Source organism: Anguilla rostrata, chromosome 17, assembly GCF_018555375.3.
Source record: "Anguilla rostrata isolate EN2019 chromosome 17, ASM1855537v3, whole genome shotgun sequence".
Lineage (NCBI taxonomy): Eukaryota > Metazoa > Chordata > Actinopteri > Anguilliformes > Anguillidae > Anguilla > Anguilla rostrata.
In genome coordinates, this window is record NC_057949.1 from 30,095,665 (window position 1) to 30,120,266 (window position 24,602).

Here is a 24,602-nt window from a genome sequence, read left to right on the forward strand (position 1 = left end):
TAACGTTTATACTCGATTCCTTTTAGTTCGTGTGATGTCATCGTAATGCGCCCGAGTAAGATTCTCGGAATGAGTGAAGTTTGTTGATGAGTTGTGAGCCGAACGGCGATTATGACTTCTATTCAAAAAGCTTTAAAATCTCATTTTGGTTTCGAAAAATTCAGGTCTCAGCAACAAGAGGATGTTGTCAATGCGGTTGTTAAAGGTAAGTTTATATCCCCAAAAGATTAAAAACTGACAGCAGTTGCACTTCCATATAATGAAGAGGATCTCGGCCAGGGTAATCTATCAGCTAATATAACGTTAGCTTTCTTGACGTGTCAACTGAAAACAAATGAAGTAGGCCTATGTTTGTAATTTTGACAGTGATGGCAATCTTGAGTGCATTCCTTTTCCTTTTGGATTACACAAGGAAAAAGTTTAGAGGGGTATGGTGTGTAATGTTTGGTTGCAGGTGACAGAGATGTGTTCGTGTGCATGCCAACCGGAGCGGGCAAGTCCCTGTGCTACCAGCTCCCTGCGGTGCTGGCGAACGGCATCACCCTGGTGGTGTCCCCGCTCATCGCGCTCATCCAGGTCAGGCCCTCGCGTTCGCTGTAGCCGCCGAAGCCGGACCATCGCAGTGGATGAATGTCCGACGTCATGAGCCATAAATCAGTGCGAAAGACAGGAATTAATTTAAATTTAACACTTGTATTATCGATGTGATCTGCGCTCATTTTTGTTTTGAGAGAATGCGAATCGGTGACTCGCTTATTTGCTCTGAAACGGATGCACATTACCTAGAAAAGTGTGTAATTACCTAGTTTAATGTCAAAGCTGTAGACAGTCCAAGCATGCAACTGTAGACCATGCATTACAGTTTTTTAAATGTATTGATTTAAAGGTTTACTACTTGTGGCATTTATGAATGACAGTCTGTGTCTCTCTGTTGAACAGGATCAGGTGGATCAGCTGCAAGCCCGGAACATACCTGCCTGCTCCATCAATTCCAAACTGCCGGCCCAGGAGCGGCGGAGCATTCTGGAGGACCTGGAGAGGGACAGCCCGTGTCTGAAGCTGCTGTACGTCACCCCGGAGATGCTGGCCTCTCCCTCCTTCCAGCCCTGCCTGAGCAGCCTGAGCGCACGCGGCCTGGTGTCCCGCCTGGCCGTGGACGAGGCGCACTGCGTGTCCCAGTGGGGGCACGACTTCCGGCCGGACTACCTGAAGCTGGGGCAGCTGCGGGCGCGGCTGCCGGGGGTGCCCTGCGTGGCGCTGACCGCCACGGCCCCCCGCCGGGTGCAGGAGGACGTTGTGCGCTCCCTAAACCTCCGCCACCCCCTCTCCTTCTCCACCCCCGTCTTCCGCAGCAACCTGCGCTACGACGTCATCTTCCGGGACGTCCTGCCGGACGCTTACACGCACCTGCACGCCTTCATCAAGAAAGCCCTGGGGGACGGCCCTGCTGGACAGGTGGGAGTGGCCACATGGCTCCTCCCCTTGGTCCCTCCCTCCCTCTTTCAAAGGGAGAAATTTTAGTTTAACGCCATGCAAATCGGTCCAGTACCTTTCTCTCTCCCCTAACCCCACCCCCTCTGTCTCTCTCAGGGCTGTGGGATCGTGTACTGCCGCACCAGAGATGGCTGTGAGGAAGTGGCTCACCGCCTCACGAGGCTGGGCGTGTCCGCCAGACCCTACCATGCAGGTAGAGGCGCCGGCGTGGTGGGTGGTGCCCACAAGATGATTGGCGGGTACTTTGAGCAGTGGTGGGCGGTGCCCATAAGATGATTGGCGGGTACTTTGGGCTGTGGTGGGTGGTGCCCACAAGATGATTGGCGGGTACTTTGAGCAGTGGTGGGCGGTGCCCACAAGATGATTGGCGGGTACTTTGGGCTGTGGTGGGCGGTGCTCACGGGTTGCCTGGCGACGCCTCTGGCCTGAAGGCGCTGTTTTCTCCCGTTCAGGGCTGAAGACCGCCGATCGCACGGAGGCGCAGAGCGACTGGATGCAGGGGAAGGTGTCCGTCATCGTGGCCACCATCAGCTTCGGCATGGGTGTGGACAAGCCCGACGTCAGGTGAGTCTGCGCACCTGACGCCACTGCGGGGTTAGTCTGCGCACCTGAAACTTCATCATCATCATCCTCTCTCTCTCCGTCTGTCTCTCTGTTTCTGTCTCTCTCTCAGGTTTGTGGCCCACTGGAACCTGGCCAAGTCCCTGGCCAGTTACTACCAGGAGTCGGGGCGAGCGGGGCGAGACGGGCTGCCTGCTTCCTGCCGCACGTACTACTCCTCCCAGGACCGGGACCAGATCGGCTTCCTCATCCGCAAGGAGATCGCGCGCATCCAGGTGGGGGGGGGGGGGTTGCACACGTCCAGGTGGGGGGGAGAAGATCGCTTTAACAGTGATTCAGACATCAGCAGTTTATATTGAAACGTATAAACATTTATGAAATGTTTTACAGTATTGCCAGTCTGTACCTGACAGGCTTTGTGTTTCTTTCACCGTGCAGAAGAAGCGTGGTTCTGAGAAGGAGCAGGACCGGGTGGCCGTCACGGACTTCGAGGCCATGGTGGCGTTCTGTGAGCAAGAGGCGTGAGTGGCACCGCACACCCACGCCCCAACACGCCCGTCCACACCCACGCCCCAACGCGCACACCCACGCCCCAAAACGCACGCCCACACCCACGCCCCAACGCACCCGCCCACACCCACGCCCCAACGCACCCACCCACGCCCCAATGCGCCCGTCCACACCCACGCCCCAACGCACCCGCCCACACCCACGCCCCAACGCACCCACCCACGCCCCAATGCGCCCGTCCACACCCACACCCCAACACCCCGACGCGCTCGCTCCCGTAAACACTCACGCCCCAACGCGCCCACGCCGTCCCGCTCATCCCCGCCCCTCTGGCTCCTCCCCCCAGGTGCCGGCACGCCACCATCTCTCAGTTTTTCGGGGACGGGAGGCCGGACTGCGCGGGGGCGTGCGATTTCTGCCGGGACCCGCGGGTGGTGCGGGCCCAGCTGGAGGCAGCGGCCCGACTCAGCACCAGAACCGGCCCGGCCCAGAGCAGGGAGCCCAGCGGTCCGTTCGGCTTCGACCCGCAGCTCTACGCCGGGGGGCGCAAGGGCTACGGGTTCGAGAGGTGAGGGCTGGGTCACAGCGTCCCCCGTGTCTTTAGAAAGGAGCACTTTATTACACCTCTGATCTTCCCCAGAGTTTTTACAGTTCTGCTCTGTCTCTCTGTCAGTTCTGCCTGTGATGTGCCTGTTGTTTTATCCCTAATCATCGGTTTGCCTGCGTATTGAAGGTATGACGAGGACAGTGGAAGCGACAAGGAGGACGACTTTGAAAATCGGAAGAAAGAATTTGGAAACTTGTTCAGAAAACAAATGAAAATGCGTAAGGTGGGCGGAAATTTGAGCGTGGGCCAAAACACATTTAATAAAAACATTTCTGGAAAAAGCAATAACCCTGAGTTTTTTGTTTTGAATAACTGTAAAGGTTTGTACACGAGTAGTTTATACTGGTTTAATTAGAGATTATAATGAGATCCTACAGTAAGAGAGGAGTGTTATCTCATTGGTCATCTGGGTTCTCACTGGTGGCCACGCCCCACAGCTGAACAGGTGCTCATACAGGATGGTTTCCTCTCCTCCTTCCCCATCACGCCTTTCTCTGTCTCTCCGCAGGGTTCTGGTGTTAAGGAGGTGTTTGTCCCCCCAGGTAATTTTTTTCAGCCGGTAACAGGCTGAGCACTCCTGTCGAAAAATTACCCATAATCCATAGTGGGGTTGTTCATAATGAATTGAAGATTTGTTAATTGTTGCTGCCATTCATTTCTACGAGCTAATGCTAATGCTAGCACCGGACCCGTCTCTGCTAAAACTGCCTCTGATTTAGAGTGGTTACATCAGCATGACAGAAGGGGGCGCCCCTGTTTTCTCTCTCTGTTTACAGATGCAGACTGTCCCCTGAGAGAGGCCAGCAGCCAGAGAATCCCCAAGCTCACTGTCAAGGTACCTCGACTTCCACATCCACCCCCCCGCCCCCCCCCCACTCTGTTTCAGACACACATTTACACACTGAATTTCAAGTTCCATGAAGCAGGATTACTGAGTTAGCTGGATAACAGCACTGAGTAAAACCCTGTATCACAGAGCAGGATTACTGAGTTAGCTGGATAACTGCACTGAGTAAAACCCTGTATCACAGAGCAGGATTACTGAGATAGCTGGATAACTGCACTGAGTAAAACCCTGTATCACAGAGCAGGATTACTGAGATAGCTGGATAACTGCACTGAGTAAAACCCTGTATCACAGAGCAGGATTACTAAGTTAGCTGGATAACTGCACTGAGTAAAACCCTGTATCACAGAGCAGGGTTACTGAGTTAGCTGGATAACTGCACGGAGTAAAACCCTGTATCACAGAGCAGGTTTACTGAGTTAGCTGGATAACTGCACTGAGTAAAACCCTGTATCACAGAGCAGGATTACTGAGTTAGCTGGATAACTGCACTGAGTAAAACCCTGTATCACAGAGCAGGATTACTGAGATAGCTGGGTAACTGCACTGAGTAAAACCCTGTTTCACAGAGCAGGATTACTGAGTTAGCTGGATAACTGCACTGAGTAAAACCCTGTATCACAGAGCAGGATTACTGAGTTAGCTGGATAACTGCACTGAGTAAAACCCTGTATCACAGAGCAGGATTACTGAGTTAGCTGGATAACTGCACTGAGTAAAACCCTGTATCACAGAGCAGGATTACTGAGTTAGCTGGATAACTGCGCTGAGTAAAACCCTGTATCACAGAGCAGGATTACTGAGTTAGCTGGATAACTGCGCTGAGTAAAACCCTGTATCACAGAGCAGGATTACTGAGTTAGCTGGATAACTGCACTGAGTAAAACATGGAACAGCCTTTTATTTTTTATACTTCAGTCCGTGGTCCAGATTTTGGAGGGTTCTGGGTTTTCCTCACTTGTGCAGCTGACTCAGTAACCCTGCTCTGTGACACCGGGCCCCTGTCCCTCCCCTCCGGATCAGAACAGGAACCCTTAAAGCTCAAATCTCCTGAACCAGAGCTTTGCTCTCTGAACACGGTCATTTCCTTCTGAGCAAAACGAGACGGGGAATGTGTGCCTGTAGAACTGCCCTCACTGCAGCGTCAGTATATAAACAGCCTGGTTCCCAAACCTGTTCTTCCTGATGGACAGGCAGAGCAGTCTCTGCTGAGAAGAACACTACATACAGAATGGATTAGACCCACCCCCAGTGGCCATTTTACATTGCCCTTTTTACTTCCCGGTCTTGTACCTATTTTAATTTGAACACAGGTTTCTGAGTGGTTGTTGTGGGAATTCATTTTTTGCCAAAATGAAAGAATGTTTTGGCAGTTTGTATTTTCTGTGCTGTTAATTTTTGTCCTGTGTGAAAGCACTGTGTGGAGCTGAGATGTGAGGTCTGTCTGTTTCAGGCGAGAGAGCACTGCCTGTCCCTCCTGCAGTCTACACTAGACAGCCACCAGGAGGCAGCAGTCTTGGAGGAAAGGTATTGTCAGGATCAAGATTACAAACTCCCCCGAACAAATCATTTCCCAAACTGTGTACCCTAACCCCACCCCCACCTGCCATCCATCCACTGCATTGATTAATTTCTTACATTCAAGCCGCGAAAAACAATGTTGTGAAAAACAGACTGTTATTCAACCAAACCCCCCAACCTTAACCAAACAAGGGGGGAGAGCATTCTGTGCTAGCTGTGTAGCATGTAAATGTTGATTCGTTCTGTCTGTTCTTTGAGCACATCCACATCCTCTGTTTACTGCAGTGCTGTATTCGATCATATTTTCTCTTCTCTGTCGTTAGCCTAGTTTCACCTGCCTCACTCTTATTCATGACTCCATAGCGGCTGATCCATCGTTTTCTTTTCCTTTTCCGTGATGTACTTGGTTTTGGAACAGTGACCTTCGTATAGCAGCATTGCCATGGTCAGTTTTGGTGTGTCGTGCTCAAATGGGGGACAGAATGTAGACAGAGACTCCCCCCCCCTCTCCGGGGGGGGGGTTAGGTTAGGTTAGGGAAACATTACAGCAGCACTTCTCCACTGTAATACAGAAAGCTGTAATTAACTGTATGAGGGGAGGTTCTGTTACCTGAGCTCTGCTTTCTTTTCTTCAGCTCTGACACACGATCCTTGGCTGTGGAGATGGAGCATGAAGTCTTCAGATCCAGCAAGAGTGCCAACCTCTACAAGGCATCTGTACTGAAGAGGGTGAGAGGAGAGTGTGTGTGTGTGTGTGTGTGTGAGTGTGTGTTTGTGTGCGCATGAGTGTGTGTGTGTGTGTGTGTGCGCGCATGAGTGTGTGTGTGCGCGCGTGTGTCTCTGGATACTGCGTGTCCATGAAGGTGAGTCTTACTTCCATGCCGATGCCCAGGTGGCAGAGCTGAAGAAGGGAGCAGATGGAGTGACGTCGCCCCCTGTGGGCGGAGGAGAAAACAGCAGCCATGGAGATGGACTGACTGACTCCAAACCTGATCCATCCTCCTCATCCTCCTCTTCCTCATGTGGAGACTTCCTGGGATTCACACCTGCCTCCCAAGTGTACTCTGTAAGAGCCAAGCACATGTGCACACACACTACGCACACACACACACACTCACATGCACACACACACACCACGCACACACACACACACACACACACGCCCTCTCAGTGCGCAGTGTTGTGTGTGTTTCGCAGCTGAAGAGGAAGAGAGTGGGCGCTGGATTGCGGGGTTCCTCGAACCCGTTCCAGACGGCGGCCGAGCTGCTGAGCAGGGAGCATGATGTCAGTGGGGGGGCGGGGCCGGGGGCGGGGCCTGGAGCGGGGGCGGGGCGTGATGCGCAGACCGCAGACGCTCCCCGCAGACCCGGCAGCCCGGAGGCAGGGAGGGGCAGGAAGCGGAAGACTGAATCCGCGGACTCGCCCCCCCCGCCCCCGCCCCCGCCCCCCCCGTCTCTGAGCAGCCCCACGAAGGGGCGGGCCAGCAGGAAACAGCAGAAGCTGGCACAGGCCGCCAAGATGTCGCTCTCCATCTTACAGTACTTCAGTAAGAAGCCGGAGGAAGGCTCCACCCCCACCGCTGCCCAGGGGGGCAAGACTGACCTGGCCACCAGAAAACCTGAGGGGTAAGATCTGGGCACCTCCGGGCAGTTAGTTTGGGGTGTGTGTGCGTGTGTCTGTGTGTGTCTACGTCTGTGTGTGTGTGTGTGTGTGTGTCTGCGAGTGTGTGCGTGTGTGTGTATGTATCTGCGTGTGTGTGCAAGTAAATGTGATAAGAGCATGTGCAGAGTGACTGTGCTCTTTTCTCTGTTTCTGTCCCTCAGTGATGATGCAGTCGAAGCCGAAGCCCCTGTGGATAAACAGCCCTCACAGGAGGTACAGGAAGGAGTTTCCTGGGAACAGGAAACGGTTGTGGTGGAAGTGGTGATGTTAGTGATGTTAAGCAGTGTCTGGGGTGTCATAATGTCTCTGTTCTCTCTGGAGCAGCTGGAGTACAAGTGTGTGGAGAACGGGGACCGCCCAGCCAGCAAGAGACATCGCCCCCTGCAGGACAGCAAGAGACAAGTCACCTTCAACTCCAGCGTGCAGGAGAAACATGAGAGCCAGGCAGCTACGGAGGCAGTGCAGGTTCCAGAGACGACTGCACAGGAGGGGGGAGGGAAGACTGTGACTCCACAGGAAGGAGGGAAGACTGTGACTCTGAAGAAGGGAGTGGAGAAGACTGTGACAGTACTCAGTGCTCCAGAGAAGACTGTGACTCTGAAGAAAGGGGGAGGAAAGACTGGGACTCTGAAGAAGGGAGTGGAGAAGACTGCGACGATACTTGGAGCACCGGACAAGGCTGTTACTCTGAAGGAGGCGGCTGACATCGTGGTTCACTACCTGGACCCCCTTTATTCTCAGGGAAAATTTGCTACCAAGGTGAGAGTAAGGGCAGCTGAGAAAATGAGTTTATTGTGCATTTAAAAAATACAGTTCTCCGTCTCTCTCTCCCTCTCTCTCTCTCACCCCCCTTTCCCTCTCTCTCCCTCATATGAAAACAATCCACCTCTGGACCTCCAGCGGCCTGCTGCCTTATCTATTAAAATATAATTCAAATGCCGTTCCTCCCGTCCCACAGGACCTGTTCAAGTCCTGCGCCCGATTCCTGTCTCACCTGCTCACGGAGGGGAGGAGCTGTGGGAGGGGCCAAGGTGAGGTGGTGGGCGTGGTCTGAAGCTCATGCTCCGCCTTGCATGTGCCGCTCTGTTCCCTTCAGCCATAACTGCAATTCTGCAAGAGCAAAGAGCTGGTTATTCGCAGCTGAATCAGGCACTTTTTACAATCCAGTGATTTCCACATCATGTCAGAAATAGATCTGCATGCTGTGAAAAATAATAACGCATAAATATCAGGTGACGACTTTCAGATGAATCAGGCCAGTCCTCCGACAACCGATGCATGTCTGTTGCAGTGAGCTCTGTGGAGAGTCATGTCTTTAGCAGATGATGCATGTCTGTTGCAGGACGCTATATTTCAGTGACTGCTTGATTAATGGCTGTTCAGACGAGTGGAATCATCAGTCAGATTTTAACGGCTGAGCTTCTGAGTGCCTGGAAAGAAAATGATGATGAAAATGACTAGTCCCCAGTTAATTAAAACCTGCTGTCTGCTGACCTCTCTTTAAAGGCTGACTTAGAGAGGCAGTTAATTGCAGCTTTTCAGCGATGTTAATTATTATCAGAGACTGGCTGGACTGAAAAGCAGCACAGCCAAGGGGGCCAATTTAGGGGCCAGTTTTGGGATGTCCTGCTGGGGCCCTGTTTGGGGGACAGTGGGGAGACCCTGTTTGGAGGACAGTGGGGAGGGGCTGTTTTGGGTGTCCCGTTGGGGGCCGGTTTGGGGGACAGTAGGGAGGGCCTGTTTGGGGTGTCCCGTTGGGGGCCGGTTTGGGGGACAGTCGAGAGGGCCTGTTTGAGGGACAGTAGGGAGGGGCTGTTTGGGGGACAGTCGAGAGGGCCTGTTTGGGGGACAGTAGGGAGGGGCTGTTTGGGGGACAGTAGGGAGGGCCTGTTTGGGGGACAGTAGGGAGGGGCTGTTTGGGGGACAATTGGGAGGGGCTGTTTGGGGGACAATTGGGAGGGGCTGTTTTGAGGGACAGTAGGGAGGGCCTTTTTGGGGGACAGTAGGGAGGGCCTGTTTGGGGTGTCCCGTTGGGGGCCGGTTTGGGGGACAGTCGGGAGGGCCTGTTTGGGGGACAGTCGGGAGGGGCTGTTTGGGGGACAGTAGGCTGGGCCTGTTTGGGGTGTCCCGTAGCAGGAGCGCCCCCTCATGGTTGTGCTTGTGTCCGCAGTGAAAGCCGAGGCGCGGGGCCTGATCCAGAAGCTGTTCGGCCGCGTGCAGCGCTGCGAGAGCGAGGCGGACTGGCAGCCCCTGAGAGGCGCGGTGGGCGGGGCCAACGGGGCAGGGGGCGGGGCTGGACAAGCAACATGAAGCTCCGCCCCTTTCCCCCCATCCAGGACACAGGCTCATAGCTGAGGACACTAATGACTGACTCCTGGTGTTCCATGATTGCCTGCTGCTAAATCCTGCCCCTCCCCCACACGGACCGCCATCCTGGCAGCACAGCCATCGCCCAGCAGAGAGCAAGTGTTCAGCCTGGGGGGGGGCAGAAAGCGAGTGTTCAGCCTGGGGGGGGGGCAGAAAAAAACCTGCTCTTTATTTTCATTTGTAATTAGTAGCGTATTTCTCTGCTGTAAACTGGCTTTTATGATTCCAGACGAGCGGTTATGTCTCAGGGACCTTAGTTTTCCAAGTTGGAATATTAAAACTACAGAGACTTTATCATGCCTTTATCATTGAGAGTTGCTCTTGAAAGAAAAAAAAAAACTGGGCAGTAGGTGACTTTATGACAATGAAAACAGTAGCTTTTGGTTATCACTTGACACTTGAACCTCACCAAAAAGTGCTTGAAGCACCATTAATTGCAGTGCCTTGCAATTTAATGCATAGCATCTGACCTTAACCTAGTGCAAAGGAGTTGTTTACAATAAATATTCAGTATTCAGATCTTTTGTGTGATGTTGTGTCATGGTCTCTGTGTCATTTTGGACTGCCGTTCTGGGCTAGCTATCTGCGCTGGAGCTGGACTTCACTCTGACACTACGGGAGGAGGGACCTACAGCTGCCACGTTACTACCGTTAAATCTGAATTTCCCTCGGAGGGGGGGCTGATACAGATGAATCTGTGCCAGGCACTGCAAGGGGGGGGGGGGGTGTTTATAGTGGGATGAGAACATAATGAAATGAATAGAGCATTCGCATCTGGTAGAATTTAATGAGAACGATGACCTCTGCTCACAGCTGTCCGGTCCACTGCACAACCGACCCCGGCACAGGGGGAGAAGAATCAGAGACCCCTCTTTTAGCGTGACCGCTTCTCACGGCCATCAGAGTTCGGCCACAGATTTAAATTACGGACGTTTAAAAGAGGACTGCAGCTCGCGAAGCTGGATTGTTGAATACGATTGTATTCATAATTGCACTTGATGCGCACGCCTTCAACCAAGTGTGGGTCTCCAGATTAGTCGGTAAGGGATTCGTGCAGCCGTAGCCGGTCGCTGCTGTCGTCATAATACCGCCCCATCATTCCCTCTTACGGGCTCTCTCATTTCATCTGGCGTGATGCGATCCCAGCGTTCCAGTGTGACCGGGAGGAAGGAGCGGATGAATGCGGTTTTTCTTTGCTGAAGGACCGTGGTTAACAATAGAGAGTTTAACCATCGGTGATTGTTGTCGCGAGAGGCGGGATAGCGGTTGTGCGGGACGCCCGACCCAGATGCTTAGCCCTGGCATAATGGAAGAGTTCGTCACCGAAGAAGAGGAACCATGGTACGACCAGCGAGATCTGGAACAGGGTGAGTAAAGATACGATACACAGCCGCTGAGGCCGGCGCGTAACCTACTACAGAACACTTCGGCTTACAATTGGGCTTGCTGCTATAGGCTACTGTAGATGGAAGCAATGGCTATCTATTCCGGGTTCTCGTTCGGCATTGTTTGCGATGGTTGCATTCAGATTATTTTAGCGAGTATGAAAATACCTGACATTTAAAAATCTCCACCAGGCATACTTCCCAGTTGATTTTAAATACATTTGCCGTTATTGTATATTTAACGCGGATGTTTAAGTACAGTAAAGGCCTAGCTTGCTGCTGCGAACAAACGTATCCCCCAGAGATGCCAAATAGTTTGTCGCGACAAAGACATATCACTCCGTTTGCAAGTGGCCTTGAAAATAATGAAGACGCAGATGATAATAGTTTAAGGTCAGAATGCATGCATATTTATCCACTTTTGCAACTACGCGGCGTCCCCGTTCAGTCAATTTAGAGAAGTAGGCGGCACAGCGGAGTTTTCCAGAGAAATAAATCGCAGAAAATGTCTCGTCATCAAAGGCTGCGCCTGCGAGAGAGCGGATGCTGCTCCTCGCGCTGCGAGTGTTCTGATTTATCCAAAAACCTTCCCCCTTTGTACGCGCAGGAATTTCCTCTTTTTGCCACGCACTCAATGGGTGTCAGCAAAATTCCAGTGAAAAAAAAACGGTTCAAATACAACACCACACAACCTTACCAATAACGTCATATTTCAATACGCTTTAAAGACGGAAACCTTCCACTAGTTTTTAAAAAATTGTTTTCAAATGCATTAACGTTTGATGCTGTTATAATGAACTCGTAACTCACTCTGGCCAGGCCTATAATGCGCGTCCATTCTGTGAAATAAAATAGATAAAAGGGAATATTCTAGTGTGCAGCAGAAACCAGGCACCTGGAAAGATTTGTTGATATTTCGTGCAGTTTCAGTGCGGCATTCAGACGGCTGCAAGCTTTAGAATGAGGTACTGCCCCGTATATTAGGGGTGTACGGAAACATTGATGCATCTGGATGCAAACATGATACAACTACAAGTATAATCGATTCGTATCGCGATTAATCGTTAATTTACATGGCAAACTTTTATTTAAGGAGATTGAGGGGCTTAAATTGATAAACACGCTTGTTAACTTTGTTAAGCTCGTTAAAAGTTATAGCTACTGCATGGGGAGTCAAATAGTTCACGCCACTGCTAATCGCATTGTATCGTGATTAATTAGTTAATCATTATAAATAAAGAGAAATCAAATCGTGTCATCATTGTTCCGAGTATCAGCATCGTATCGTGATCAAGTTGTATCATTACACCCCTTCTGTACATGTGAATGCTCTGTCTTCTGTGGCCCCTCCCCTCCCCGCCATTCTCAAAGCACAGCCCCCCTAACCTCCCCACCTACTCGGCCAGTTACTCTGACTGTGGAGGCACAGTGGTTATTATTAAATTACTCTATTTTGCTCCTTGACTGAGAGAGAGAGAGAGAAGGAGAGAAACAGAGTGAGAGAGAAAGAGAGGGAGGGAGAGAGAGAGAGAGCCAGACTGAGAGAGAAAGAGAGGGAGAGAGAGAGAGAGAGAGAGAGAAGGAGAGAAACACAGAGTGAGAGAGAAAGAGAGGGAGAGAGAGACAGGGGGAGAGAGAGAGAGAGAGAGAGCTTCCTAACAGATTGCAGGGAGAAATTCTGCAGCATCACCCTCGTGTTCTCAGGGTTAGAGATGCGTGCAGGTTTTGGGGTCTCCATGGCAGGAAACACCCTTCTGCACCCCATCCCCCACCCCGTCCACAGGGCTGACCCGGCCGATTACCCACTCAGTGTTTTTAGATACCTCTGGGCCAGTGCGTCTGTGAAACAGCCCACATTCATCTGCACTAATACAGAGCAGTTACATCAGCGCCACCATGTGGACACCTTGAGCAACTGCACTCACAGCCAAGGTAATTTCTGGTGGAAAGGGCAGTAAAAATGCAGCAGGCCCAGCTGGTTCTGGGTCTGTAGACAGAGAGGGTGAAGGTAGTGAGTTTCTGACACTCTTTCATATGACTGAAAGGGCATCTCTGTGTGACTGTCCCTCTTTCTTTCTACAGGAGCTTATCTGTTATTGCTCTTCCAGGGGTCTGCCAGTGCTGTGGGACAGCCTTCTCACACACAGCTAACCGCCTCAGACCTGCACAGGCCCCGTACAGTTCAGCCATTTTAAACTGCGCTTAACGGACAGAGTGAACGGCAGTTAGGACTCACACCCAAATCCAAACACTTCCTCAGCACTGTAATGGCTGTGCTGTTTACGGGAAAGCAAACTGGCCATGCAATAAAGATATTTCTTCACTCTTTCTCTCTCCCCCCCTCCCTCCCTCCCTTCCTCCCTTCATCCCTCTCCCTCCATCTCTCCCTCCCTCTGTTTCTCTCCGTCTCTCCCTCTCTCCCTCCCTCCGTCTCTCTCTCCCTCCCTCCCTCCCTCCCTCCGTCTCAGACCTGCACTTGGCGGCGGAGCTGGGGAAGACCCTGCTGGAGCAGAACAGGGAGCTGGAAGACTCGCTGCAGCAGATGTACATGACCAGCGAGGAGCAAGTGCAGGAGATAGAGGTACCTGCACACCTGTATGGCAATAGATTACACCTGTGTGCTGTTATATCACACACTGAGCTCACCTGCACACCTGTGAAACACTCAGTGTGCTCATGCAGTCCCTCAGCAGAACTGGTGTGTGTTAGTGTTGTGCACATAAACAGTGTTTGCATACAGGTGTATGTGTGTTTGCTGACACACCTCTGTCACCGCAGTACCTGTCCAAGCAGCTGGAGACGCTGCGGGCCATGAACGAGCAGCACGCCAAGGTGTACGAGCAGCTGGACTTGACGGCGCATGAGCTAGAGCTGACCAATCAGAGCCTAGAGCAGGAGAGCAAGGCCTCCCAGGAGAAGATCGAAAGGTGGGCAGAGTCACATGATCAGAGAGAGTGCATGTGGAAGGTGGGCGGAGTCACATGATCAGAGAGAGTGCACGTGCACATGGAAGGTGGGCAGAGTCATATGATCAGAGAGTGCACGTGGAAGGTGGGCGGAGTCACATGATCAGAGAGTGCACGTGGAAGGTGGGCGGAGTCACATGATCAGAGAGTGCACGTGGAAGGTGGGCGGAGTCACATGATCAGAGAGAGTGCACGCACATGTGGCTGATAATGGTGTCTGCCACTAAATGCCAATGAGGCACACCGCTTTGTGTAGCATGACGCTACAGGCTATCTTTAGTTTAGCTTGCTGTATCTACACTGGCATCCTCAGCTGAATGTGCTGAATGCTCATACTGTGTGCAGTATGAGCCATTTGCCTATCAAAGAGGACAGTGCTAACTGCACTTTACTGTCTTCACCGGAACATGGAATATGCTGTGCTATTCTGACTACCGTCAGATTTGTGATATTTACATCACTTTCGAAATCCTGTAATTTCATGGAGTTCCGTTTAGATTTCATGTATAAATTGCACGTAAAATTTCCTTAAACAGTATTTAAATGGGTCTGGCCATTTGTTTTGAGTGGAAGAACAGCTGACCTATCCTTGGGTATGCCTGGTCAGAGGAAACATTTGCACGTGTGGCGCAGTGGGTAAGGAACTGCGCTTGTAACCGAAAGGTCGCAGGTTCGAATCCCGGGTAAGGACACTGCCGTTGTACCCTTGAGCAAGGTACTTAACCTGCATTGCTTCAGTATATATCCAGCTGTATAAATGGATACAATGTAAAAGTGCTAAGTAAAAGTTGTATAAGTCGCTCTGGATAAGAGCGTCTGCTAAATGCCTGGAATGTAATGTAATGTAATTTGCTTGATCTCAATGAGCTGCTGCAGCAGACCTGACGAGGTCATGTGGCGTGGGTCATGTGACGCGGGTGTGTTGTGCGCAGGCTGACGGGGACCATGGAGATGCTGCAAGCGCAGGTGGACGCGCTGACTGCGCAGGTGGAGGAGCTGCGCTCGCTGGAGCAGCTGCGCTATCGGCGGGAGAAGAGGGAGCGGCGGCGGACCGTGCACTCCTTCCCCTGCCTGAGGGAGCTCTGCGCCGCGCCCAGGTCAGAACTGGGGCCCGGCGTGACAGGGCACAGCACAGCCCGGCACAGTCTGGCACAGCACAGCACAGCACAGCACAGCACAGCCCGGCATAGCACAGCACAGCACAGCCCGGCACAGCACAGCACAGCCCAGCCTGACACAGCACGGCACAGCCCGACACAGGACAGCACAGCACGACACAGGACAGCCAAGCACAGCCGAGCCCAGCACAACACACCCCGACACAGCACAGCCCAGCACAGCACAGCCTGGCATGCCTAGCCACTCCTACTGAGTTACTGCATACTGCAGTTATGCCCCATAGTTTCCCTTCAGTTTCAATCAGAGAGACCTGTCTGCACTACGGTTGGGTACCGAAACCCTGTACCACTATGGCACCAGTGCCCATCTGACCTGTACCTACCGGCCCGAATCGCAGTGCAGAATCTGGTGCCTTAGTTCAGTACCCCACGCCTGTAGCTAACACTACACTCACTCTGTCCACTCAGTCAGTGACAGCAGGGACCGTTAGCAAGCTAGCTAATGTTACACTCTGTCAAAATGCCCAAATCAAAATGGTATAAACTAAAGTATAAAGTATAATTTATACAATTAAATAAAACCATAAAATAGTTGAGGTTCTTTGCCTTTGCAATAAAAAGACTTTTCAATAAAAAGTTCTTTAATGCCTTTGTTTTCTGTTTATTTTAAAAGGTATCAGTCCAGGCAACCGGTACCATTTTAGAAGTATGGATTTAGTCATCAGCAAAGTCTGACCAATACTCAGCCCTAGTCTGCAGGTGTGCTTGGTAAACAGGTCATTCACTCTCCCTCCTTTGCTCCCTCTCCCCCTCTCTTTCTCTCCCTCCTCTGCTGTCCCTCCCTCCCTCTCCGTCTCTCTCTCTCAGCAGTTTGGGGGACGGTGCGGGGGGCAGGCGTGCGGGGCGGGCCGACCGCTCCCCGCTGGAGGAGGAGAACGAGCGCCTGCGGGACATGGTGTCGGCGCTGCGGGCGGCGATGGGGGCGGAGCGGGGGCGGCGGGAGGGGGCGGAGCGCGAGTACGCGACCGTGCTGCAGGAGTTTGGCGGTCTGGAGCAGCGGCTGCGGGGGGCCGAGGGCTGCCGGCGGCGGGTGGGCGAGCTGGAGGCGGAGCTTCAGGAGATGCAGCAGCTGTGCCGCCCCCGCGTGCTCGTCATCCACCCCGCCCCCGAGACGCTGCTGAGCTCCGCCCCCGAGACTGACACGCCGGAGGACCCGCCCCCCGAGGGCCTGCAGGCCGCCAGCCCCGTGCGCAAGAGCTGCAGCGACACGGCGCTGAACGCCATGGCGACGCGCGACGCGGCGGGACGCGAGCGGGTGGGCTACGCGCTCCACGCCCCCGCCGGGCCCCAGCGCGGCATGTCCATCCTGCGCGAGGTGGACGAGCAGTACCACGCGCTGCTGGAGAAGTACGAGGAGCTGCTGGGGAAGTGCCGCCGCCACGAGGACAGCATGCGCCACGCCGGGGTCCAGACCTCCCGCCCCGTCTCCCGCGACCCCTCCCTGAAGGACGGCGCCGGAGCCTGCGGCCCCGCCCCCGGCCCCGCCCCCTTGCCACGCCCCGACGCGGAGGCGGACCTCCGGGGCCTCTGCAGCCAGGTGGAGTCCGTGGACAAGCGGCTGGGCCAGAACACGCCCGAGTACAAGGCCCTCTTCAAAGAGATCTTCTCCCGCATACAGAAGACCAAGAGCCACGTCAAGGCCTCCAAAACCGGCCAGAGCAGCAAGTGAGCGCCGCCCCCGCCCCCCCCCCCCCCCCAAAGCCCCAGCGCTTTCAGAGGAGGGCGGCTCTCCTGCTCAACCTGGATCAACCTGCCGCTGCAACTCCAGGACTTTCCCTTTAATGCTTCCCCCCCCCTCATCACCTGCTGAATCTGGCAAGAATGGCCGAAGCTTTTCAGCACCATCTCTTCAGGAGAGACTCCCCTCATAAGTGCCATTTGGCAGCCATACACAAGGGAAGTGGCCACATTCCCACTTTAATTTGCATAGTTACTAACAGTGAAAGTGAATAATGAAAAAAGGGTATTTAAGACCACAGTGCACAGCCTGACATCAGTTCAGTTTTCCCAGGATAGACCTTAGTCAGAGTTATTGCTTTGGGCTTCAGTTGCTATAAAGAGGGCGTGGAGCCTCTGTGCACTTCCTCTGTTAGGATTTTGTCTGTACAGCCGTTGTGATTGTGGCCTAAATGCTACCATCTAGGGTATATAACCATTAAGGAAACTCAAGCTGGTATAAACATTTTTAAAATAATTATTATATGTACATGGAAATGAATGCCAAGGATGACCCAGAATATTTATGCATGGAAAATGGACTTTGTGTCCAGTTCCTCTCTCTGACCTTTGACCTCTGGGGGTCAGTGCTCAGAGGAACACAGGGGTCGTCAAGCAAAAGGGAGGCTTACGGTGAGTTTTTTTATTTAGTAAGGGAATTCAGTGGAGATAAAAATCATAATAAATTCAGTGGTGCTGACGTGAAGGGTGGGTGGGATAGGGGCCGCGGTCTCTATGACAATGTGAAACCATGACGACGCTGGCTCTGGGAAATGGATTCAGCTGTGCAGTCCAAGCCTTAAAGACTGTAATTGGACTGGAGATCCTCAAAGTGACTGTCTTTTTAGTTTTTTTTTTTTTTTTTAAATAAATATCTCCTGTTTATACCTGGCACTCCTTTTAGCTATACCCAATTGTCCAGTGTCACAGTTACGCAGTCTCATGCATTATAGTCTTTCTTCTGTTTGTTTTCCGTCTCTTCATACAAAAGGGACACATGTAAAATATGTAGAGTCTTAATACAGGGTGCCTCTGGCTTACGGACTCTGAGGCACTTGGCATTTATGGAAGTGAATAAAATACACATAAGGGCAATGATACTCATGGAGGAATTGCCCTTATTCATGGCACAATATGAATAATATCGTAATAAAAAAAGCTTGCATTTTAAGGTTCTGCCCGTTTTGCCTGCTCAAGTTGTGTGTGTCTGTGTGGTGAGTGTCCTGAAGTGCCAGTGTCTGCCAAGTGGGAACATTCTGCAGATGTTCCTGTTTCTGTCTGTTCAGCCAATCACAGGCAAGTATTTAAATGAGCTCCTTCACTGTCCTCTGATACTGTAAGTGGTTATATTGCCTCATTGCTCTTAACTACCTTCTCCCCTTGGTGACTGGGATTGTGCTAAAAAGAAAGAAATATGTTCTTTAGATGTTATTGCAAGAGCCAGTTAAAGTGGATGTGCATCTATTTAAACACAAAAACCAGTTTAACAGATTAAGCTGCAGATTATATTTATTAATTACATTCTTTTTTTATTTATTCACCTTCATTTAACCAGAAAGTCTCATTGAGACTAAAATCTCTTTTTCAAGAGAGACCAGGCCAAGGTAGCATGGCGCATTCAGTGGTGTGGTCATAAACGGTAAAGGGTTTTTAAAATTCCATATTTATCCCGCCAACAGCGATATGGGGCTAATCGTGGCATCTCCTGTCCCAGGTAAGTGTGAGCGGTGCGTATTGCACCAGGATCCTCTCCCAGGTAAGTGTGAGCGGTGCGTATTGCACCGGGATCCTCCAGGTAAGTGTGAGCGGTGCGTATTGCACCGGGATCCTCTCCCAGGTAAGTGTGAGCGGTGCGTATTGTCACCGGGATCCTCTCCCAGGTAAGTGTGAGCGGTGCGTATTGTCACCGGGATCCTCTCCCAGGTAAGTGTGAGCGGTGCGTATTGCACCGGGATCCTCTCCCAGGTAAGTGTGAGCGGTGCGTATTGCACCGGGATCCAGACTCTTCCCCATGTGTTTCACAGTTACGGTTTACACATATTACAAGCCCTTCTAATACCAAATACCATGCCTTGCAAGTTCAAAACTCAGATTAGCGTTCTTGTAATTGCGGGTAGATAATTTAAAAAAAGTAATTATTTTTCACCATATTCTAGCAAGACTTTCTATTTTTCCCATAAAGAAACAGTTAACATTCCATAAAAATCCAAAAACAATCATACGGGGGCAACAAGAGGAGACATTAGGACAATATTCAAAACCGGCCAAAACAGAGTCGCCTATGGCGGCGTACAACATTCTTTTAGTTGTGTTTTCAGTAGTGATTCCTTATTGATAAATAAACTGGATCAATAATGAAAGTAAATCAGTAGAATTGGACATAATTATATTCGCTCCCAGAATCAGCTGGCATCAAACAAAGCCTGTGTCCAACTGAAAGCCAACAGGTTGAGATGCGGAGCTATTACCAATAGGTCGAGGTTAGCTGCATCCTACATACACCTAGGCTAGAGATATTCAAACTCAGTTTTTCACAACTCCACACATTTCATGTTACCATACATTTCTTTTGGCAAGTCAATTAGGGCATTTACTTTGTTCACATCAGAGGTAATTTTAAAACAATCGATTAGAGACAGATTAATTTCAGCTTTAATTCACTATATCAGAATTGCAGTGGGTCAAAAGTTTTCATACACCAAGTTGACTCTCTTTAAACAGTCTGGAAGATTCCAGAAATTGATGTCATGAATTTTTAGAAGCTTCTGATACGCCAATTGTCATAATTACGAGATAACTGGGAGTTAATTGGCACCAATTTCCAAACAACTGAAGGTAAAAGACAGCTTAAACACAGCAAAGGGAAAGTATTGGAGTGGCCATCACAAAGCACTGACCTGAATCCCATAGAAAATTTGTGGACTGAACTGAAAAAGCATGTCCGAGCAAGGAGGCCCACAAACCTGACTGAGTTACAGCAGTTCTGTCAGGAGGAATGGGCAAAAATTCCAGCAAAGTACTGTGAGAAGCTTGTGGAAGGCTACCCCAAGCATTTGATTCACGTTAAGCAATTAAAAGGCAATGCCACCAAATACTAACAAAGTATGTGTAAACTTTTTACCACTGAAAATCTGATATAGTACATGAAAGCTGAAATAAATATGACTCTTAGCTATTATTCTGAAATGACCTCTTATGGAAATAAAGTACATACCCAAATAGACTTAAGACATGAAAGGTATGGTAACATGAAATGTGTGTAGTTGTGAAAAATTGAGTTTGAATGTCTTTAGCCTAGGTGTATGTAAACTTTTGACCTCAACTGTAGCCATCTTCGCGTCCAAAGCAGTTTTAAACTCAACATGGTTCAACATCGCACTGTCTTATGCACATTGACCGCGTGGCCTAATGGATAAGGCGTCTGACTTCGGATCAGAAGATTGAGGGTTCGAGTCCCTTCGTGGTCGAATTTTGTTTCGTACGAGTTTCATTTTCTTGTTACTGGATAAACACCGTTCCACCACCTTGCAGAAAATAGGACACCAACACAGCCGATAACCGTCACACGGGCGACAGTTAGCCAGATAGCGTACGTTACAATTATGTTGTAAGTACAATAAAACAAATATGGCCCGATAGCTCACTCACAGTAAGTTGTTATTAATATTATAAGTAATTAATGACAACGTTTTACTCTAGACCTAGGGACATTGGCTAATGTGGTAACCACCTTGACATTAACCATAACTAACGTTGGCTGCCAAACAAAAATTTCAACAAAATGTTACAGGTTGACTTACCTACCCAGGGATGCCGTTTGTGTTCCCCGGCACAGGCTGACACGCTTTCCAAGATTTTAACAGCTACTGAAGCCAAATACATTTTAGTTTACGTGACTTATCAAGATGCTAATACCAGACGTAGCTAACGTTAGCCAAGAACCGAAAGAGTTCACACATGTACTGCCGTTGTTTCCACGAAAAGCACTTTCCCTATAAAAAAAGGGAAAATTAAGGCTAGTTAAATAATATAACGTTAGGTTATGAAGACAGCTATCCATTTTCAACCGTACCTAATAATAATATTGCAAAATACGTCGCTGGATACGTCAACGGTTTTGAGCCTGAAATAAACGCCTGTGCTCTTGAAAAACTATTAAAAACTTGAGCCAGCAATGGCAAAATCTGGTCTATATGGAGCGAAATAACAAAAAATACATTTGAAATCTATAAAAACTCAACTGAATTAAATAATCAATTGCGGCTGGGTGGCTTTAAAAAAGTGAATTCAGGTGTTGAAAACTACGTCGATGGGCGTGGCTTTTGCAGGTCTGACCCGAATGGAATTGCTATGTAGCATTAAATTTGGTTTTACTCGATTCAATAAATATTTCGTCAGTTTAGGAAGACCTCATAAAATACGACCTGTTCTGTATTATGTAATCACTTGTGAAGACCGATATCTTGATTCAAAAATAATATTGTAATTTACGGGACCATATATTTACTATGAACTTTTATTTTCTTATAAACTTGAAAAATTGCGAACAATGCCCCAGTGGCCTAATGATAAGCTACTGGCCTCCTAAGGCAGGGATTGTGGGTTCGACATCTGGGGTGTCCGTGTTTTATTCAAATTATCCATATTGGAAAGCAACTTTACAAAACGGCCCTTAACGTTCTGAAAACCGGTTGCTTACAATATCACGTACATTGACTCTTAAAGCACGTTAACAACGCTGCTTCTTAGTGAAAGCAAATTAGGACGAATTCAGCTAACTGTAGTCAATTAATTAAACAGTACAGTATGTCGACGACTACGCTGAAACGAGTATACTTCTATGCAAGCCGTCACGTTTTTTTGTATCGCTAAAATGAGATTAAAGTTTTTCTGCCTTTTTCCAGAACAACCCGTCTGTCTTCCTAAATTTTTCGTATGAAACTTCTGGGGTATTTTGGGCTTATCGTCACGAATCAACACAGACTTAAATATGTTCCACTATTTGCCTCTATTTAAGCGCAACCGTCCAACTTGGCGTTCGCAGAGCAGAGTGGCGCAGCGGAAGCGTGCTGGGCCCATAACCCAGAGGTCGATGGATCGAAACCATCCTCTGCTAGGTGTTTTCTTCCTCATCTGCAGCTGTAAGGTTATGCAATATTTTTCTGTCGAACCAACTTTGCATTCAAACATGACCTCAAATGATATCGAGCCAACACGTACATGTTTTGAATAACTACTTCTTCATAGTTAACGCAAGGTGGCAAGCTCAGTAAGTGCACTGAAGAGCTACCATTGCTAACCAGCTGTGAATGCAACTAGTTAACCTTTTCTGTTTTTGCAAGTTAACGTTACAGCTGGTAGAATAACTTATCGGCGATTAATTTGCATAATTTTACAAGGTTTTTCCATAGATGCTGGGTTATTTATTTGAAAAATAATACACTTACAAATCATGCAGTGCACAAGCAGTCGTATAGGTGTAACGGCTAATCATATTTTAAAAAGCACAGGACAAAACATTTCTTTGCATAACCAATGCACGCGTCGTTTACGGCAGCCTGGGCTTCTCGTTCGCCGTCCACAGGATCGCGACTGATTGTGGTCTTAAAGAGTCTGTCCATGTAAGTACGCAGAGTTCCCGCGTCTCGTTGTTGGTTTGAGCTGCGGTCGTCCACCGCTTCTTGACTTCGCATTACTGCAGTTAAAGCTCATGTTACTTGGTACAGAGGGACTCTTGAGGTTTGTAGCATATGCTGGCTGCATTTTACTTTCTACACAAAAACAAAGGGGACACATGACTTTGACTTTTTAAGTGTGTAATATTTTCAAAAGGAACCATGGAAACAGAGCTCTGAAAGGGGATTATTCTACCATAATGAATCGCATCTGATTCGTTGTAATTGGAAGAGAAGTGGCTTTTGTCCATTTATAATTTTATTTTAGGTCCCACATTCACACTCGCTTTTTCCTCATCACAGAGAAATGATTATGAAAAACAATTCAACCAAGATTACCATCAATACAGATCATAAAACGGCAACCAGACAAAAATAATGATATTGGATAAATCACAAGGAGTAATTATTAATCAAAACAGACTATTGTATCTCAACTCATTATATTGATCAGTATATTCTTCAATGACATAGCCCAGCCGTTTCTCTTGGTCATGTTCTTGCCCAGTCTGGGTTTACAAAGTGAGAGAAATCAGCCAGCCTGCTAAACTGGTAAAGGGTTTCAGTGAGCCTGGGTCTTGGGGTACCAGCCTGACGCAGCAGGTCCACACCCCTGGGACAGTTCCAGAACATTCTCAGTATGGGCAGAGGAAACCTTGGTCACCAAATGTTTGCCTACAGGTGGAAGGTGACAAACAGTGAAAACAGGACAGGCAACGGCGTTCATTCTGAACTCTTTTTAATGGTGACCCAGGTGAACAGGAATCTTCCAAATATCAATGAGTAGCACACAGTTGAAATCACCAAAAAACTACATAATTCTATTTAATAAAATGAAACCGTGAAGGTGAAAAAATATGGAGTGTACAAAACGTGTTAATGATAAAATCCCCGGAGTGCCTGGAGCCACAGCCCATGTTAGAGTACGGGGGGATATCGAGGCAGAAACGGACCGCTACTCGCACACTGCATCGGACCTTCGCCTGTCGCACCCGCACACCTGCTCGCCTGTCGCACCAGCGCACCTGCTCACCTGTCGCACCAGCGCACCTGCTCCCAAACCCCTCTCACCGACAGCCCGGTTTATTAATGCGCTTTTACAGAGAGTGCGGTGGGGGGGGGGGGGGGTCAGCCCACAGGCACCCGGACGGGTTTTGATACTGCTATCAGACCAGAGGCCACTTTCATCCCTATTCCTCTGCTCAGGCACATCTTTTTTTTAAAAAGGCAACACTGGTCCCGACAGACTCAGGGTAATGGGAATCAAGGAGTGTCAGGGAGGCAGAGAGTGACCTCACTTCCTCTCCCTGCAGGGAAGAGGAACAGCAACTTCCTGGACCGGTGGAAGGTGCAGCACCATGAACCCATGGAAAGCCCCTCAACCCCCTCAACCCCCCCCCCCGAAAACCTTATTCACGTGCTTCAGGTGGCACTCTCTATCCCAGACACGCCAGAGGAGAAACGTGACCCCGCTAGGCCCAGGCCACACCCACAGCGTCACACTCAGGGGGGTACCTGTAGAGGGGGAGGGGCTAAGGATGCATTCTGACAGGCAGGAGGCTCGTAACAGAGTCACCTCTCGCAGCAGGAATGACTTCATAAGGCCACAAGGCGGCAGGTGAAATGTAATGAGGAGGGGGGGGTCAGGGGTCTTGGTGGGGGCTGAATGTGACAGTAAAACTTCCCTGCAGGAAGACTAGGGGAGGACACGGGTTGACTAGCAGATGGTGCCAGACACAAGCGCCTCCCTTAAAGAACCTGAACATGAGGGAATAGGGCCCTCTCTCGCCCATCCTGCCCAGGGGAGTCAGCATAAGGCAAAGGGTGAAAAGAGAGAGAGAGAGAGAATTACCATACAGAAGATATACAGAACACACACATTCAGGAGATATGAAGAAAAAAAGGAATGTCTTAGGGAGAGAGGGTGAAAAGAGGGAGATGAGGACAGAGGGAGGAGAGCAGGAGATCAGGAAAGAGGAGAGGGGAGTGGGAGAAGAGGAAAGAGAGGAGAGGGAGAACAGGAGAGAGGAGAGGGGAGTGGGAGAAGAGGAAGTTTACAGGAACAGGAATGGATGCTGACAGAGGAGAGATGAGCACCGGTAACAGCTGTGCC

The 24,602-nt window shown here is 49.9% G+C and overlaps 2 protein-coding genes, 1 long non-coding RNA gene and 2 other non-coding genes across 8 annotated transcripts; 4 read left to right on the forward strand and 1 right to left on the reverse strand.

The window, feature by feature from the left end:
- Positions 1–11: 11 nt before the first annotated feature.
- recql5 (RecQ helicase-like 5) lies at positions 12–10,088 on the forward strand. 2 transcript variants are annotated; one of them, XM_064315923.1, is made up of 19 exons: positions 13–205; positions 455–576; positions 940–1,455; positions 1,591–1,687; positions 1,947–2,058; positions 2,168–2,330; positions 2,494–2,576; positions 2,912–3,133; positions 3,299–3,395; positions 3,681–3,714; positions 3,949–4,007; positions 5,473–5,546; positions 6,176–6,269; positions 6,433–6,606; positions 6,738–7,165; positions 7,364–7,415; positions 7,527–7,961; positions 8,161–8,233; positions 9,373–10,088. In XM_064315923.1, the coding sequence occupies exons 1-19, from the start codon at positions 112–114 to the stop codon at positions 9,510–9,512; spliced, it is 3,069 nt and encodes a 1,022-aa protein (XP_064171993.1). In that variant the 5' UTR covers positions 13–111; the 3' UTR covers positions 9,513–10,088. The 2 variants fall into 2 exon arrangements, with proteins under 2 accessions (XP_064171991.1, XP_064171993.1); XM_064315921.1 differs by having other exon boundaries at positions 12–205; positions 7,364–7,961.
- Positions 7,617–24,125, reverse strand: LOC135243858 (uncharacterized). 2 transcript variants are annotated; one of them, XR_010326813.1, is made up of 2 exons: positions 20,619–24,125; positions 7,617–8,312 (listed from the first exon to the last, which is right to left on the reverse strand). It is a non-coding gene; the product is annotated as an uncharacterized LOC135243858 (long non-coding RNA). The 2 variants fall into 2 exon arrangements; XR_010326812.1 differs by having other exon boundaries at positions 20,615–24,125.
- Positions 10,311–17,673, forward strand: LOC135243847 (cerebellar degeneration-related protein 2-like). Of its 2 annotated transcripts, none has more exons than XM_064315924.1 (5): positions 10,311–10,936; positions 13,423–13,535; positions 13,733–13,881; positions 14,853–15,017; positions 15,906–17,673. In XM_064315924.1, exons 1-5 carry the CDS (start codon positions 10,750–10,752, stop codon positions 16,765–16,767), a joined length of 1,476 nt encoding a protein of 491 aa, XP_064171994.1. In that variant the 5' UTR covers positions 10,311–10,749; the 3' UTR covers positions 16,768–17,673. The 2 variants fall into 2 exon arrangements, with proteins under 2 accessions (XP_064171994.1, XP_064171995.1); XM_064315925.1 differs by having other exon boundaries at positions 15,909–17,673.
- Positions 20,209–20,281, forward strand: trnar-ucg (transfer RNA arginine (anticodon UCG)). Its single transcript has one exon. It is a non-coding gene; the product is annotated as a tRNA-Arg (tRNA).
- On the forward strand, positions 21,859–21,930 carry trnam-cau (transfer RNA methionine (anticodon CAU)). Its single transcript has one exon. It is a non-coding gene; the product is annotated as a tRNA-Met (tRNA).
- Positions 24,126–24,602: the final 477 nt, after the last annotated feature.

Bases quoted from the DNA above. Each gene is read 5' to 3' on its own strand.
- recql5 (XM_064315921.1), top strand. From the start codon at position 112: ATGACTTCTATTCAAAAAGCTTTAAAATCTCATTTTGGTTTCGAAAAA. The intron at 3,134-3,298 runs GTGAGGGCTGGG...TGCGTATTGAAG, and splicing joins AAGGGCTACGGGTTCGAGAG to GTATGACGAGGACAGTGGAA. The intron at 6,270-6,432 runs GTGAGAGGAGAG...GCCGATGCCCAG, and splicing joins AGGCATCTGTACTGAAGAGG to GTGGCAGAGCTGAAGAAGGG.
- LOC135243847 (XM_064315924.1), top strand. From the start codon at position 10,750: ATGCGGTTTTTCTTTGCTGAAGGACCGTGGTTAACAATAGAGAGTTTA. The intron at 10,937-13,422 runs GTGAGTAAAGAT...CCTCCGTCTCAG, and splicing joins CCAGCGAGATCTGGAACAGG to ACCTGCACTTGGCGGCGGAG. The intron at 13,882-14,852 runs GTGGGCAGAGTC...TGTTGTGCGCAG, and splicing joins TCCCAGGAGAAGATCGAAAG to GCTGACGGGGACCATGGAGA.